The following is a 17,153-nucleotide window of genomic DNA, read 5'->3' as shown; positions in this document are numbered from 1 at the left end:
TCTCTGCAAACTCAAAAATCAATCATCATCATCATCATCATCATTGCATGCATTCCTTACCTCTCCCATAGAAGTACTTGTGGTAGTAGTATGCTCCGAGGTCGATGTGCTCAATGATGTAACGCTTCACCTTCTCCCTGTGGATGGGCTGGTTTTCTCGAGGCACCTCCAGTACAGAGACTCCTGCGTTGGTGCAGTGGGAACTTAAAGATGATTCAAAAGAGCAGCTTTCTGACATCCCACTGTAGTTGGCACTGTTAGCTCTGGAGAGGGAGATCCTCCTCTCGCCCTCACCACCGATCTCATTACGAAAGTGTGGACAGCCCAGCACTAAGCTGTTGCTCTTCCCGTCCCCCTCATCAGCATCCAGGTTCTCCTTGGGGTTTAAGTCCTCCCTGCTGCCTAGTGGAGACTCAAACAAGGGGGCATTCCCACTGCTACATCCTGCTGCTCCGCCATCTGTCCCTGCTCCAGGTCCAGCCCCTGCTCCACCTCCGGGCATCCCAGCTCCAGGCCCTAGTCCAGCTGAGGCAGCTGAAGCCCCAGTAGTGGTGTTCTTCCTCTGGCTCAGGTTAGCTCTGCTTGCCACCGCCTCGCTGATGTTGAAAAGAACGCTCTGGACGTCATAATGCGCAAAGCATTTTTGGAAGCTGAGTGGCCGCCGGTCATCCTCTATAGAGAGCCGCATGGCGTCACTCTCGCTCTTTATGGTCCGCAATTTCCTGAACAGAGACGTTTCAGACGATTCTGATTTGAGACGCCTCATGAAGGACTTCTCCGGCTCCCGGCTGTAGAGTAGAGAGTGGTCGATGTAGTCGTAGCCTGGAATGTGGACTATCTCACCCCGGGCAATCTGGGCTGCTGTCTGCAGGCTGGGGGAGAGGGAGGTATCACAGCGCAACAACTCGGGGAAACCCAGTGGCGGTATGCTACGGTGGTCCAGGGTATCCACTCGGTAGCCCCTAAGCATGGTAAAGAAGCCGTCTCCACTCAGACCCTGACGGTCAATGGAGGATGTGCTGCCATATTCACGATGCAGCGAGGCCCCAGTGTTTGGATTGACAGCATTCTGGTCCATTATGTCCTCAGAGTCAATGTCACTAATGGTAACATCGCTGTTACTGCGTTGGCGAATAGGATGTAGACCCTTCAGCGGGGAGTGGCTGAGGAGGTCACTCAGTGTGTATTTGTCAGAGTAGTCTACCTCCAGACAGACTGCTTCTCCTTGCTCCAGTATTTCCACCGTATGTTCCTGCTGGCCATTCTGAAATACTGGTATCACACTCTGATAGTTGGGAGAAGGCCGTCCGTCCCATCCATCTTTCCTTGGTGGCCAGTCTGTCACCCTGGCCCTGACGCCCATTTTAGGCATGGCTGGAGTACCATTTGTTTTGCCTGCGCCTTCAGGTTTCCCCTGCATGTTTGGGGCTGGTGGTCCCATGCTACCATTCAGGGCTTTGAGTTTCCTGTTGAATAGCTCCTCTGACTGCATGGCTCTGGAGTATTCTTCTGGGCCTCCCACAATTCCCACGAGGTTTGATTTGTTATCTGTCACAGGGCTCAAAATACTCATATCCTGCTGGCAGACTCCTTGAAGAGCAGACTTTCAGGACCCTTCTTCATTACATCATGTGATTTGCTCACTGCTGAGCAGAGGAGGAGCCTCTTTCCTGAGTCAACGAAGCAGCCGTCATCGTAACTCACAGAAGGCGGCTGGCACAACGATCGACACGCAGCATTTGGATGTCAAGGACAAGTGTCTGAGGGGCGCTGAGGCACAGCGGAGTGGAGTCTTTTCTCACAGCGTGCCGCCAATGCAGAACGACAGCTGGAAGAGTTGGATCTATGGCACAGAAACAAAAACAGAGAAGAAAATGTTAGCACACGGCGAAAGGGTTTGAACTGAGACATTTAAAACACAGGGAAAAGCAGTTTGTACTCCTCAAAATGACCCCAAAACACGGCACATTCAGTTCAGCTATAAAAATGATTATCCTGGTGACCTAAATTGTTGGTACCCTGTTATCTTGTAATAAACTCCCACTAAGGGTTATGTAGGGCAGTATTAGTTTTAGAACTATGCAGAGCCTATTATCGAATATGGCTAATTAGTGTATTTGAGAGGAGCTGGTGCCATTATGGGTTTATAACAAGATAGATGTATATCTTTGTTGCTGCTTCCAGCCAATGCCTAACAGATGGTGGTGAAGCAAATTACAGCAACAAGAGGCAGATGTTCAGCTAAATGTTCACATGTACCAATATCTGATCCAACCGCTTGCAGCATCATCGAGCCTGCAAATTATACAGGAGGGATAGTTCTGCATATTCAACGCCAGTTCCACTTCGCCTTTTTATCTGATGTAGTTGGTTAGGAGGAAAATTAACAAGGACCTGATGAGGTAAATTGGCTATGACAAATAAAAATGGAAGTGTAAAATAATATATGTATTAGCCACAAATCCACTAAAATATGAGATCTACTCCACTACTGTGACGACAGAAATGAAAGTTTGCGAGTTTACTCTTTCCCCTTGTTCTGTTCTGCTCACCTGGGGAAATAATAAACAGACAAAAGGCTGAAATCAGCAGTTTTATTCGTTAACCTGAACATCTGAGGACAAAGAGAAGGAGAGTGAAAACATTAGTCGGCTAGTCCTTGAAAAGCAGCTTCACTCCCTCTTGGGTATTTCAGATGTCAGATACACTCATGCTGCAAACTCACATGGTTTCCATTTTTATGCACAAGTAATGTCTCCTTGTGTTCTTTGCCATGTGTAAACCTTTGTTAAACAGGCGCCGGGTTGGTCATATAGCCTCGTTCAACTGTGGAAAACGATTTGACACAGACAATGTAATAAATATGCTAACAAACAAAGACAGTACTGTATACTGACGCTGAAAGCAAAACTCCAGTAAGAAGCAAGGAACTCCTCTCTCATCAATCCCATCCCATGATAGATGTTGTAGGTTTTAGTGAGGGTAAGTGACTGAGGTGTTATTTCAGGTTCATCTCCTCAAATGCTGACTTTTGCATGGAAGATCACACCACACCATGCCACAATAGAGACTACAAGTCTTCCTGCACTGACCTAAATGCTTTTTTCTTGTTCTTTGTGGCTGGTGGTGTGCCTCGTTCCTCCGACTACTGCAATCATGTGAAAACCCCACAAGTTATAAGTAAACCCTCCACATCACAGAGAACAGGGCACTGGATTGTGAGTGTTTTGCTTCACTTAGCCCTGCAGCCCTGTTTAAGGTCCAGTGTGTGGGGTTTAGGGGTATACTGGCATAAATGGAGTGTAATATAACAACTATGTTTTCTTTAGTGTATGATTATCACCTGAACATAAGGATTATTGTGTTTTTGTAACCTTAGAATGAGCCTTTTATATGTACATAGGGAACAACTCCTTATTTACAGAGAACACCATGTTACACCACCACATTTCTACAGTAGCAAAGAATGGAAAAAACAAACACTGGCTCTAGGGACTTTTGCATTTTCATGTTAGCCACCATAGTTAGCAGCCCTTCCATTACGCGCTGAACATTGGAAAAACACTGATTTTAATATCACCTGGTCCATTTGTTTTGAAGAGGAGTAGATCGCCCGAACAATGAACACTAAAGGAATCTTGACCAAGAGTTCACACTTGGCACATGGCAGAGGTTTCAGCTGGTTGTAATCTGCAGTCCTCACCCCCAGATGCCACTAAATCACACACTGCTCCTTTACAACTCTTCTTTTTGTAAGGTTTTACTGTAAACATGATAGATGAGGTTGGGCCTGGCGTCCCAAGCTTTGCTTCAGCTCCATCCACTGGCCTTTAATATGATATCCTCAGTTCACAGACAACTGTTTACATTTCTCACTTACTGTTGAGGAGGAGGGTGAACTATTTTGGGATGAAAATGTAGGCCACATCAAGATTAGCTACAGGCCAGACTAGACCAAATACACTCGGGATGACTCGGAAACACTGTAATAAGAGAGTATGCGCTCAAGCCTGGGCCAAATACAGGTTAATGTATGCATGACCCAAATGTGTAGGAATAGATTGATACTGATATCTTTTCATTCTGATGCCAAATTATCCTCAATCCCCTTTCTCCCATTACAGACTGGTCTGGTTATGAACACAGCTTCATTCACAAGCAGGAAACTGAAGTGTCACTGAATTTAGCACAAGACTTAGAGGAGACAACAAGACATTGTGTTGTGTCATGTCAACGCATAATGTAGTAGCGAGTACTGTTCTGGGAAGTATGTTTGTCCGTTACAGTTGGTGAATGATGAATAATGGAATATGTGCCGGGCTGCAGTGCAGTAAATAATGCCAAAGCCAGTCACTTTCAATACAGACAACAGCTGTGTCTAAACAGGCCAAAGGAGTAGACTTGGGTAAGAGGCTGTTTTTGGTTTTATCATTTCCACATAAAGCAATAAATTCTAAATAATAAAAGTGACTTCTCCAGCTCAAAATTAACGGAATACTTTACTGCCCAAATGACCATTTTTTAACAATTACTCACCCCATGTTAAGTTTAATTTCTGGGGAAAACTTTGTTCTATTTCATTCTTCCTGACCACCAGACGGCGGTGCTGGATATCTGCATCTCGCATATGGTCGAGTTGTCATACCAACAAAGTCACCTGTGACCATGCAATGACATAAGGCGTTTGCCCCAATAAAAAACCCTCATGTCATCACGCAATCTGCTCCCACAGTGACAGACAACTCTGGCAGTCATCCAGAATTCAGTGAACCATTGTTACAGCTGTAACTCTCATTTTTCTTTGCATGCCTCCTATTAAAGAAGAATCCAGAAACTGAGAAAATTCTAGATGAATTGAAGTTATAGGGGACTGCGTTTCACAATGGTAAAACTATATCAAAACATCTGTTTACAAACTCTCACACAAGTCGTGCAGTGCAATCAAGGTCTCATTTATCTAGCTGTATGCTCAGTACTTTTCAAACAGACAACCCTTTTCAACAGGAGTGAAAGTTATCAACGCGGTCTTAAAATCCAGGCTCCACCAACAAAAACAGTTATTTTACCTCGCTAAAAAAGGGAGCTGTTGGTCTACCACTGCCTGGATCAGTTAGTTTGTTTGTGATATTGTGTGATTTTGGTGTTTTAAAGAGCTGGTTTGGATTCAGCCAAGTCTCACAATGATACAAACAAACTACCAATGGAGGCAGTGGTAGACCAGCAGCTCCTGTGTTCAGCAAGGTATAATTTATGTTTTTGTCAATGGCTTTATAGAGAGCACTTTTAAGTTTCACTTTTCATTCAAAATGAGATTTGGATTATACTGCACAAGCTGTGTGCGAGTTTGTAAACAGATGTTTTGATACAGTGTTGCTGATATTAAACACAGCCCCCTTTGAATTCAATTCATCAAGAATTTTTGAAGTGTTTGGACTTTCTGTTCACCGTGGAAGCATGTGAGAAAACGTTTTTTTCCCAGGAATTCAACATAACATGGGGTAAGAAATAGAACATACCAATTGTCATTTGAGGGCTAAGTATTCCTTTAATAACTGATAGTGTAATTTCCTGGATTAGTGGTTGAGTCATACACATGTATACAATGTTACAGTAAGCAGGGACCAATGTAACATTTTTTTCCAGGAAAATTACCACTATAAGAAGTCTAAATGTAATACTTTTAGGAGATCTTAAATCACCACTTGACAAAAGAGAAAAGAAAGGAAAAGTGACCTCCACTGCGTCAAACACAAAATATCCATCACCCAAGACAGCATGTGAGATGTCCTGTGGCCAAAACAAACAAACAAAGAATCTGGGAAAAATGACTCTAAACTTCTATTCTTGCTGCTGGACATTTATTTTAACTTTCTATATCAGCTAAAATCTATCTCACGTCTCTTATCCGTGCCTAACAGGGAGAGCAGAGGTAACCATGTGGCTAGTCTGCTGACCAACACCCAAAAGTCACATGTTGACCGAGCACAGTCCTTTCACACTCACAATAAGAGCCAGTGACAGCCAAAATGTGCCACCTGCGCAAACAGCTTTATCAATGGTGACACTCCAACAGAGGCTTTAACGGATGACTGAGAACAAGAAGAACAAAGAAAGTGACATACTGTAATCTCAACGCATGACAACAAAACAGCATGAATGACTTTTCACAGTAGTCTGTGATGAGTGGCTAAAAAAAGACAGAGGGGTGTAATGCTGTCAACACAGACAAACCAAGAACACAAAGCTTAGTGTTTGGAGAAAACAGGATTACGTCATCGCATAAAATGTAAAATACGGACAAACATCAAGATAAAGACCCAGCAATAGAAAGAAACAGGAACATTACGTCCCTTTAAAGCACATTTCTAGCTGTGTTATAGCACCCTACTATCTTTTTCCCACTGGTAGTGAGTTCACCGTTAAAAAAAAAAAAAAACAGAAGCGGGAGACTAGTCTGTTTATGTTCATACTGTCTGGCCTCTCCATGTTTGTGCTGCTACATGAGGTCAGGAAAGGGTTAGCTGGCCTTTATTTCACGTCGAGGACACGACAGGATAAACCAGTGAACATGGTGGTCTGTGTTTCCCTTTCCTGCCTTCTATTAGCTACTCTCCCTGCGACAGTGATTAATGAACACAGTTGTACCATGTCTCGTTCCACATCCATCCCCCCTGCGCCCCCGACCAATAGAGAGTGCCACGGGCTACTTGGTCAGCAGAATCTATCTTCTGTGTGACCTGAAGGAGGCTGTTTTCTGTCCTTGCCTTTGTGGCTGTGTGTGCAAGGGAGGCAGCAGATGGAGGGTGGGCGGTCTGCTTTGCTAACAGCCCTTTATTACTGGAGTAATGCATCGCCATTATGGGTGTTTAAGACACAAGGCCTGGCGAACAGGGGGAAGGGATGGAGAAGAAGGGATGGGAGAGAAAGAGAGGCCTAATTACAGTAATGAACTCATTTTCTGTCTCTGATGTTGGATAGTCTGTCTTTCATCTCGGTTCATCCAGAGAGGAGTGGCCCGGCGGTTCTGCCAGGTCTTAAAATAATCCTCTGACATTGTGGCCTGATTAAAGGCCCAGCAGATATTAATATGCTGTCAGAAAAGTGAACACGTTCTGTCCACCATCCTGAGATTAATAGTTCACTATCACTGATATTTCACCCGAGCAGGACACACGGCGTGATGCCAGCCGACTCTGACAGACTCACTAGACTGACTGACTTCTCATTAGTCACTTCTTCGACTCCTACACGACTGTCGCTGTGATCATAAATAGGAAGTCCCTCCGAACAAAGCTGAGGACTGTCCTTTTGTTGGGTTTTGGTTGCAGCTCTCTTGCAGTTCTCTGGATTATCCATATGTTTACAGCATCAAATTGATCAAACTGGGTATTATGGCATGTTGAGAAATACTCCACTCCTCGGCGACTTGAGCTAAGAGCGAAAAATAAATGTAATTTCAAAAAAGAGATTTATGTAAATTAAGTCACAATGCAAGCATCTTCTACAAAACAGCACTGCATATATTAACACTGAAGCTGTATTGGATGCCAGTTGCAAACGCATTTTGTGCACAACATTATTAAGATTACTCCACTCAAAGCTGACAGCACTTAAGGAAATTAGGCACATACTGTACACTCAAAAAGCAGGGCCATGTCATAAGCCCTTTAAAAAACATTCTTGAGAGGAATCCAAATCCTCTGCATGCCTGATTTGTTTGCGACGCGCCCCACTTCAGGTAGCCGTGACTCTTTGAAAAGCCAAACCTGTCACTTGTCTAAGACCTAAGGTTACCTTTTAAAAATATCCTGTGCTGCATAAATTCAGTGATGTTGCAAAGGTTTAGTAAATTGTGTGTCAAAATTGCAAAAAGCCACCTGGAAGTCACAATTTTTCAAGCAAAATATCACCATTTGCATGTTTGGCCATCAAAGGCACAATTTAGCTGTATGTTTCTGCAGGTACACTCATTGTGCATGATTACAGAGTAACACAATAACAGTACACTGGTAGAGCTGAAGGAAAAAGCATCTTGTAGGCAAAAGGCTCTTAAATAAGGCAATTGTATTCAAGCTCTACTTTTAACTTTTCTTAAATATTCACATTCCTCTAAAACACAGCATCCTGCACAGTGTCCAGCCTATTGCACCACAGGTCAAAGTCAAACATGTTTATTTAGCCCAACCACAATGCTGAGCCACTCCTGGCCCTGGGGTGAGCACAGACCTGTGATTATGGTCAATTATCTTTAATAAAGCCTGGTGTAATTGAGCCATATTAATGCTCCTCTGTTCTCAGCAAGCAGGAAGTAGTAGCTGGCCTCGTCCCCAAGACGCCTCGACCTCCAGAGCTGAGGCCAAGCTGCAATGCATTCATCCTCTCCTCCCGCAGCCAAATTAGGGTGCAGTGTAGGTTAGAGGCCAAGATGATTACACCAATTTTCCAGCTCATGGACTTTATCATAAAGTGAGTCAGGCAGCATTACTATGTGAAGCATATTTACAAGGCATTCTCTCAGTGCATTCACAGCCACATTTATTTTAGTTCCTTGTTACCTGCCTTCGACTGTTTTGTGTCGACAGGCTGCAGTCAGTCAAACATTTGGATGTGTCACACTGTGTTCATCATTAACACAGAGGAAGGAAAGAAATCCAAGCGGAAAGCAAACAAACCTGAAGGCATGTTGCTTATGCTTCACCGCCCGCCATTTGATTCCTCAATAAACTCGCAGTAAAAACAATGAATCACATTCCATGTCACATCACACTCAAATACAATCAAATTTGCACTGCACACGGTTTTAGTGTTTCGTCCTCCGAGGAGTTGATTTAAAACAACGTGGGAGCTCTGTTTTCAATCCTCTATTGAGAGCAGCTGTTCCAACCTTGCGGTGGGAATTGGAGGGGAGTAGACGATGGTTTTGGGCAGGATAGATATTAAATTCATCACACTTTCAGTCAGTGAAGGAGGGGTGTGGGTGGGTGTATGACTGCAACCAGACACGGGCATCTCCAATCTGATGAAAACACTCATGTTTCTGCTTCACTGGAGCAATTCTTTACCTTAACTGGGTTAAAGCAAAGGAGAATGTGAGGTTAAGAAGAGAAGTGAAAGTGGTGGAGCGGGACGAAAAAAGAGAAAAGAATGGGAGTTTTGCCAAACCGTGCAATTAAACCACAGAACCAATTAATTGGGCGATGTTATCCTTGAGAGTTCATTACTGGGGCCTGGGAAACCAGGCATACCATCTTCCCCAAGTGCCTCCATAACCAGAGAGGACACTTGTTAAGACTCTGTGTGTGTGTGTGTGTGTGCGCACCGCTGCTCACACCGACTGAGTCTATGAAAGTATGGACCAAAGAAAACCAAAAGCACCATTCAACGTCCTCCTCTTTCATCTGCTGCTCGCACAATTCAACCTCACAACAGGGAGGAATCTCCCACCAGCTGACACACAAATTAGCACTGATGCTAAAGCCCTGCCATTAATGGCCCTAACACACCCCTTCCTGTACACAACGATAACTCCCCATATCTGAGCCGGTAAGAACCCAATCATCAAACTCCGCCCTCTCTTATTGTGGTCAGACCACCAACCGAACACACCGATGTGCCAATATTGCCTGCAGGGAGTAATGCTGAGATTTTAATGGCCAGTGTGAATGGAGGGTCACACCCTCAGTGGGAGGTAAGGAAACCAGTAAAATGAGTTCCAGCCAGCTGCCTGATATGTGCAGACAAACAGCAAACCATGTCCTGCCAAGTTATACTTTCCAAATATTCACATGGGTGAGAATTTAACAACCACAGATGTTAAAATATATTTAGGTTAAGTGGGGTTGCATAAGTAATAAGCTACAGAATTAAAAATAATACTTTACATGTGATGGGTGGTAATTTGACAGCGTCACCCATTAGAGAGGATAAAGGGACTGTCAGTAACCAAACAGACTCCTTCACTTCACTCTATTTCTATCATTATGAGCTCAAGTATACTCAATTTGAAATCAAATTTGGCATGTCCTCAAAGGCGGTTGTATACAGCTCTGGGTGTGACTAGAGGTCTGTCCCTCCACGCACAAGGGTGCAATTTGCAAGTTGCAGAGACATAAAACCAGAAATCCTGACGGTTTGAATAAACAGATGCACAAGCTCCAGATGCAGCTAAAAGTCACAGCTTATGTTACAGGAGGGAAAAGATGATTTAAAACTGGTCCTGGTTCAACTTTACAACGACAAAAAGCAGATGGGGAGCTCGGATGTTTGTTCCCCAAACCAAACAAGGAGACAGAATGGAAAGATTGCTCTTTTCTAACAACACACAGGAGTACAAATGAGGTGTGGCGGCGCTTTTATGATGTGCCAAAATGAGTGACCTGTTTCATTAAAAGAATCTTTACCTGTTCATTACATTATCACACTTAAAAAGCAATTAATACTCCCACCTAAGGTCATTTACTTCACTGCTTTAGAAGTGTATTTAAACACTATTTTTTATGTATTCTGTGTTTTATATCTGGGCCCTGATCAGGAGCAGATAAGATAATTGCAAGTCTCTGTAAATGCTACACTACAGTACATTCCCAGTACTTCTTGACTAACCTAGGCAACACAAAACCACTTGAAATAGCTTTTAACAACAGTACGTTTTAAATGGAGCCCTAAACACACCGCATCATTCGAAGCCCAGTGTGTATTTGTTTGTTCTATTTGTCTACCTGCTGCACTGCCTGAGAGAACATGCCATCTCTGTTTTTTAAATGCACAATCAGCCTCTTCATGTTTTACTACTCATCTGCAGTCTCCTCTCTCTTTGACAGTTTGCGTAAATACACTCTGTCGCTCCGGGCTTAAAAAGTGAGTCATGTCATCACCACTGACCATTCTGACATGATCCACATAAACACACACGGAGAGCTCATACCAACGTGATGATGGGCACAACAGCAGCAGAGGAGACCAAGGGCACATCCACGTTAATACTCGACTTACTCGCCTGAAGATGCATATCACATGACCATTCACGTACACTGGATATGGGCATGCCAGTGTAAACAGGAAGTGGATTGTCTATTCTGCGGCTGGTAGCGTAATTACAGAAAATACTACAGAGAGTCAAGGCTGCGGAAGGATTGGGAGTTGTAAAGCAAATATGGCGACATGTTAGGATATTACCAGGAGCATTAACACTTAGTACTTATTACCCACACAAGAAGGATAGGCATTGCTATTGATTAGAGGTACGTAGACCTAGCTATTATGTTTGGCTTGACTCATTGTGACTGATAAGATCCTACCAGGAAGTGAATGTGGGTGTCTGTAACATCGTTTCCAAAGTCTGTTTCTGCCCGTCTAGGCTTAGGCTACATCCACACTAATACATTTTTGTTTTAAAACGCATTACTTTTGCTTGGAGTTTTCAAACTCTAACAGGGTCAGCAGAGTTTTCAAAGGTCTCCAATTTAAGGTTTCCAAAACGCAGGAGTAGTGTGGACGCTACACCTAAACTAAACATTATTTATGTGTTTTAAAACCAAAAGGTATGAGTGTGGATATGGCCCAAGGTGAGCACAGAAAAAAAAAAACAAAGAACAGAAGTGTGTGTACCCATGAGTTTGTGCTTGCAAAACGAGAGAGGGGCTGAACAGAGGCAGCTTCTGCAGGAGCAAAGAGACGATTAGAGGCTTTCTGTTTACATCTCAGCGCACACAGACCCGAGTTGACCCAACAGCAGAAGAACAATCAGTAGAAGAGATAAAAAAGGAGGTCAGACAGCACAGAGTAAACATGTACCCTCATCGTCTCATCATTCCCCCGGCGCGGGGCCTAACAATGCACTGTGGGAAATGCCCAAATTCACTAATGCCCTGTCAGTGCCCCAGGTGCACAGACTTATGGAGAACACAGCCTCTATCAAACAAGCACAGCAGTGTGTCCAGGACTCTATCCTCTGGCATGAGTGCTACTTCAAAAGAAACTCCTCATACTCGGTCTGCATTTTGATCTATAGAAAAAACATGAGTAAAAAACTTTCACTTCTGGATTGAGAAGACTAGACAGGAATCTCTGCAAAAAGGAAGTTGCTTCATACCAGAATAAGACTTCAATACCTCCATAACAACCGAGGAAAATTGAACAGCTTTCCACAGATACGAGACAGCTGGAATAAAATAGGCCACTGAGATGTAGCTATGCTCGGAGCTGCACTGTCTCATATCTGCTCATGTGGTTACAGAGCTAACCTGAGGTTGCTGCCCTCCAACAGCCATCTCACCACACCTCATCTGTCAACAGTTGTGCTCTCACGTGTAAAATTAAACAAAAGATAGCTCTTTGCCTTGCCACCGACTTTGTGGTTTGGACCGGTGGTTATTTCTTGTCTTATCAAGGAGGCAGCTTATATGAACACGAGTCTGTTTTCCTAAACCACTGCACCCCTGAGTCTGCTACACTTCGTGCTAGCAGTAGCTCCATCTGGAATGTCTGAAGCACAGGGGTCACCCGTGATCCGACTCCATTTCACTTGGTTCAGGGAACAGTAAGTATTTACCCAACAGAAACTGCAAATGGTAAAATTCTTTTCATTTCCTGCACACATTTAAATCTCATAATATCTACCATATGCTTAGTCACAGACAAAGAAAAGAGGTCTGCCAGTAGAAAGTGGTTTGAGACTCCACAATTGTGTGTAGAAGCCAGAGTAGAAAAAGAGAGAGTCATTGTAAATCCAATTATGTGTATACTGATCCAAGCAACATGAAGGCACACATCTTTCACCTCTGTTTCTCTGGAAACATCAATTGAGTCTTTCAAAAGGAATTGATTGTATTGTGAAGCACTGCAGCATGTTTTGAAGTTACGCATGTGAAGGGTTCAATGCAACATTTTTACTTCTAACATAATCAGCGTGTCAGTGGTGTTTTGGCAAGCAATATTCTCAGTAAATATCCACTGCAGATGTTCTTGGAAGTGCTTTAGGAGACATGACTCTTATCAGTGGGTTGCAACTAATGCCTACCATACACTAGTAGACTTTAGCCCTGTTTCCACTGAGCAGTATGGTATGGTACAGTTCAGTTCAGTTCGGTACGCTTTCTTTCCGTTTCCACTGTGAAAAGTTGTGAATGGTACCAATGGAACTGTTCCATACCATCCCTATTTTTGGTCCCCCCTCTGTTGGGGTACCTAGCACTCAGATCTGGTACTAAAAGTTGGAGCTGTGAACACTGCAGTCTGTTGATTGGTCAATAGAGGACGGTCACTCTTGCTCAGGGCTGAGTTGTGGCTGGTTTGAGGCTTTTGTAACCACTGTTAATACCGTGGAGAGTTTTATTAGACTGTAACTATAAAATAAAAGGATGTTTTGTGACCTCTCACAGCAGCTGTCGTCGGAGGAAAAATAATTTCATTCACTGGGCCGGCTGCCAGCAACTTTTAAGGTGGAACGTTAATTTGTAATGTTACTCAATGCATGAGTTGACAACCTGAATCAGTCAACACTCCTTAAACATTCCATATGACAACTTTGACCATTACTTTAGTTTTCATATGACATACACTTTTGGTAATGAGTGGATCTTCAGGCAGTGAGTGACAACAACCACATGTAAGCCACATGTAAGGGTACTGTTTGCGGTGTACGTCCCATGTCTGAAGGGTTACTTTTGGTTCCAAAGGTACCATACCCAAAGTGCTTGGTGGAAATGGGCTTTTGAAAAGACTTAACAGACTAAAGTCTGACACCCTCTCACATCTGAGGACAATGCAAGTTTTCAGTCACACACTGTAAGACTAGGAATGGCGCAGGGTCACTATTTGTGAGACTACAGCTTGATTCCTTTTGAGATTATGTCACATCCTACTCCAAGGGGAAAATATTATGTCAACTCCCTTTATGCCATATTACCAATTCCCTACATGTCTGCAAATCACATAACTTCAGAAACACAACACAAAAGGCATCACCTATCTACAGTATTATTGTCAGTTCGGCATCAGTATAATCCATAAAGAGAAACTGAATTTGGGTACAAACTTTACATTTGGGATTTTGTCACGTCAACTTACTGCCAGCCTCTGTTGGGTAGCTGTGCCAATTTAGTGGGAAAAGACCTGGGAAATGAGAGATGAGCAGTTTCCAAAATTAAGATTGCTCCCTGAAATACATGCTGGTTGTTGGATCAGATACACACTGAAGTAAACACTGACTCTTGTTCACTTCACAACTAAACCAAGAGAACCAAGACGTTATTTCGCCTCCCCAGAGCCCCCTTCTTGTTTACTGCGTACCCGGTTTGCTGCTTCTTGTTTGGTGCTGGAGGGTGTTGACATTGTTCACTTCAACAAAATTCATAATTTACATGAGACGAGACTATAAACCTTTGTCGGAGCATTAAGAGAAGAAAAAGACTGACATGTGCAGCTTGGACTGAGTTTTTTGACCACCTTACACCAACTATCAAGGAGCACACAACAACTGAGGTAAAACTTTTATTCAGACACTGGAAAATGTGTCTGTGAAAATGAAATTTGAAAAGTTGCTTGGTGTCAGGCCAGCATAAGTGGATACTCCATTCATCAAGTCATTTGTAACAGTATTCCTAGTGCAAACATAAAGCACACCTTTTGCATCAGTTCTACTGTATCTAAATTCCAATGTCAGATAATGCATTAAGTTGACAGCCGTTGATAAAAATAAAAATACCACTGCAGCTCTGGAATGGCGACCTTTCCGTGCCAAGATTAACATAATTACTAACAGCAATCCATCAAGTGGGAGCTTAACCTCAGTCATGGCACTGATGGTAGCTTCAAATAATCACACTGACAAGGTGAGCTGTGCAGCAAAGTTATGTTTTTGCAAAGAAAAGGGCTCCTGTTCTTAAGCTGGAGTGAGTCTTCTATAAAAACAGCACAGTGGTGGTAGTGCTGGCGGTATGAAGGTAGTGCGGGAGAGAGGCAGGCCTCCTCCTGGCTCCACTGAAAATGGGAGTCTCCTACACTGCTGCCCTGCCAGCTGGCTGTGTGCCCAGCGCCTGCCAGGCAGCACACTGCCATTGTCCTTTAGTTGTTTCAGGGTGATCTGAGAATTAAAATAGACAGGACAACAGATTTTCCCTGTTTATACACATGAGAATGAAAAACAAGCACTGCGGCAAACAAGAGACCCGCAATGCACTGAGTTAAAAGATTTAAGTGAGGTTGTAAACTTGGTGAAGGATCATGTAGGGAGTCCCTATTCTGATACAAAATGAATGAACACCGACTAATATGACTAATGGAATACTGTTCTATGAGGCTATCACGAAGCACTTAGTTGTATGTCAGGTAACATTATGTAGCAACCAGCATTAGTATCACACCCAAGACACACATGCATAGTTTGAGATGTCGCTCCCACGGCCTATTCAGGTCTTGCAGACTGAAGCTCCTGTATGTTCCCAACAGAAGGAGACCGTGTTTGTTCTTGGCTGCTCCAGTGGAGCCCCACGAACAGAGAGCACTGTGCTGTGGCCCTTCTCCAAAAGGGACCATCTGTCCCCCGAACTTGGCCTAGCCAGGCCGGCCTTCACTGCTCTGTTGAGACAGAAAGGGACGTGCAGGGTTGATGTGGCCCAGCAGGCCTCCAGAATAAACCACCACCTATTTCCATTAGCACACATCCCCCCTCTGCTGCTTCCCAGCAGCCTGCTGCTTACCCTGCAACCTCCATACCAATGACAGCCTGTCAGCAGAGTGCACTCTCTCATGGAGAGGAGAGAAAGAAAACAAGGAGAGAAATGGTGAGAAGAGCGCTCTCATCTTGGAAAAAGGAAGCTGTTAAAAGAGTTGCGAGGAGTTGGGATCGAAAGCTCAGAAAACGTTCGTGCTTCCGCTCCTCTGCTGAGGTCAGTCAGAGTCCACATTGTCACATTATCACTGAGAAACAGCGCAGCAGAGGAGGAAGGTGCTGTGTGACACTGTAAAGATTGAGAAGCGACACACTAACGCACAAACACATTCAAGCACATCATTCAAGGAGCAGGATTTATAAATGCTGACCGGCAGTGCGAACTCAGCGTACGTCAATGCCACCAAGCACTACTCCCTCCTTTTATTCACTTTGGCGGTACTCCTTCAAAGTTTGTTTTTTACACTTGGTCTGGCGTTGCTGACAGAAATCTGGCGTAAGAGAGACAATTTGGACTCCTGGGCAGCAGCTGGAGGCTCCACAGCTGACACAGAATAAGGTTTAGTCAACCGGAGGATGTGAGGGGTAGGGAGGACAGGAGTAAGCACTGATACACAGATGAATCACTGGTTTATTCACCCCGCAAGAACTTTTTGTACTGTGTCTGCCAAAGACACACACTCACAAATTCCTCCTGTGATACACCCCACAGGCTAGACCACTCAAACACACCATTGTCTAAAAACAAGACCTTCCTCCCTTTATAGAAGGCACATCATAAATGCGAGTAAACCTGAGGACAATGTGCATTATTTAGCCTTTTCATTTTGTTCCTAAGAGGCCGTTACATGAAAACCAACATTAAGTATCAACAGTTGCCATGCTTACCTGATTAAGAGAGTCCTTTTTCCATCACAGCCATAAATCCTAAGGGCAGAGGACTCTAAGCCCTGTGAGCTACCGTGATAATGAGCCCACTGTGGAGATGCTATCCAAGTGCATTAAATCCATCAGCCACTTGTTGAGAGAAATCCGCCACACTTCACAGCAGAAAGCCTCTAAAATAAACAACAGCAACCCTTCCTTCTGCTCCTTTATCCAGCAACTAGTTTGGGGAGAAAATGAAGAAAGATGGAAGAAAAAGAAGGAAAGAGCAAAGCAACGACGAGTCTGGCAGCCATCGGGGAGTCAATTTAGTGAAATGCATACAGCTGCTTCTTAATGCACACGACCCTCTCCCTCCCCCTGTGACAAAGCCACCAACAGAATGAGTGAGACTGCAACATTAGCATATGTAAGGGAAAGTAGGTGGCTGTGCTGGGTCGGGGGGACTGTTGGGTGTTGGTGGTTGGGGGAAAGGGGTGGGCCGTGACATTCAGAGCTTCTCTGGCTGACAGGAAGGACAAGAAAAAAAGGGGGGAAAACTATTGTTCCTGGGAAATGATGCCCAGGTCAAGCCTGTGACCTTCCAAGTTTGTTGCGA

The 17,153-nt window shown here is 44.0% G+C and overlaps 1 protein-coding gene across 7 annotated transcripts in view; it reads right to left on the bottom strand.

Annotated features, from left to right (window-relative positions):
• LOC126406601 (signal-induced proliferation-associated 1-like protein 2) overlaps nucleotides 1-17,153 on the bottom strand; it is a 100,848-nt gene that overhangs the window by 63,513 nt on the left and 20,182 nt on the right. For 6 of the 7 annotated variants that reach the window (XR_007571728.1, XM_050070974.1, XM_050070972.1 and 3 more), the window contains exon 2: nucleotides 61-1,843. Coding sequence is in view for 6 of the 7 variants with exons in the window: in XM_050070974.1 (XP_049926931.1) it covers nucleotides 61-1,573 (1,513 nt within the window). In the remaining variant the exon portion in view is untranslated. Of the gene's footprint in view, nucleotides 1-60; nucleotides 1,844-16,558; nucleotides 16,867-17,153 lie in introns of those variants that run through there. The other variant, XM_050070971.1, reaches the window with a different exon arrangement.

The sequence above is a fragment of the Epinephelus moara genome, chromosome 19 (genome assembly GCF_006386435.1).
Source record: "Epinephelus moara isolate mb chromosome 19, YSFRI_EMoa_1.0, whole genome shotgun sequence".
Lineage (NCBI taxonomy): Eukaryota > Metazoa > Chordata > Actinopteri > Perciformes > Serranidae > Epinephelus > Epinephelus moara.
This window is presented reverse-complemented; position numbering and strand designations above follow the sequence as displayed.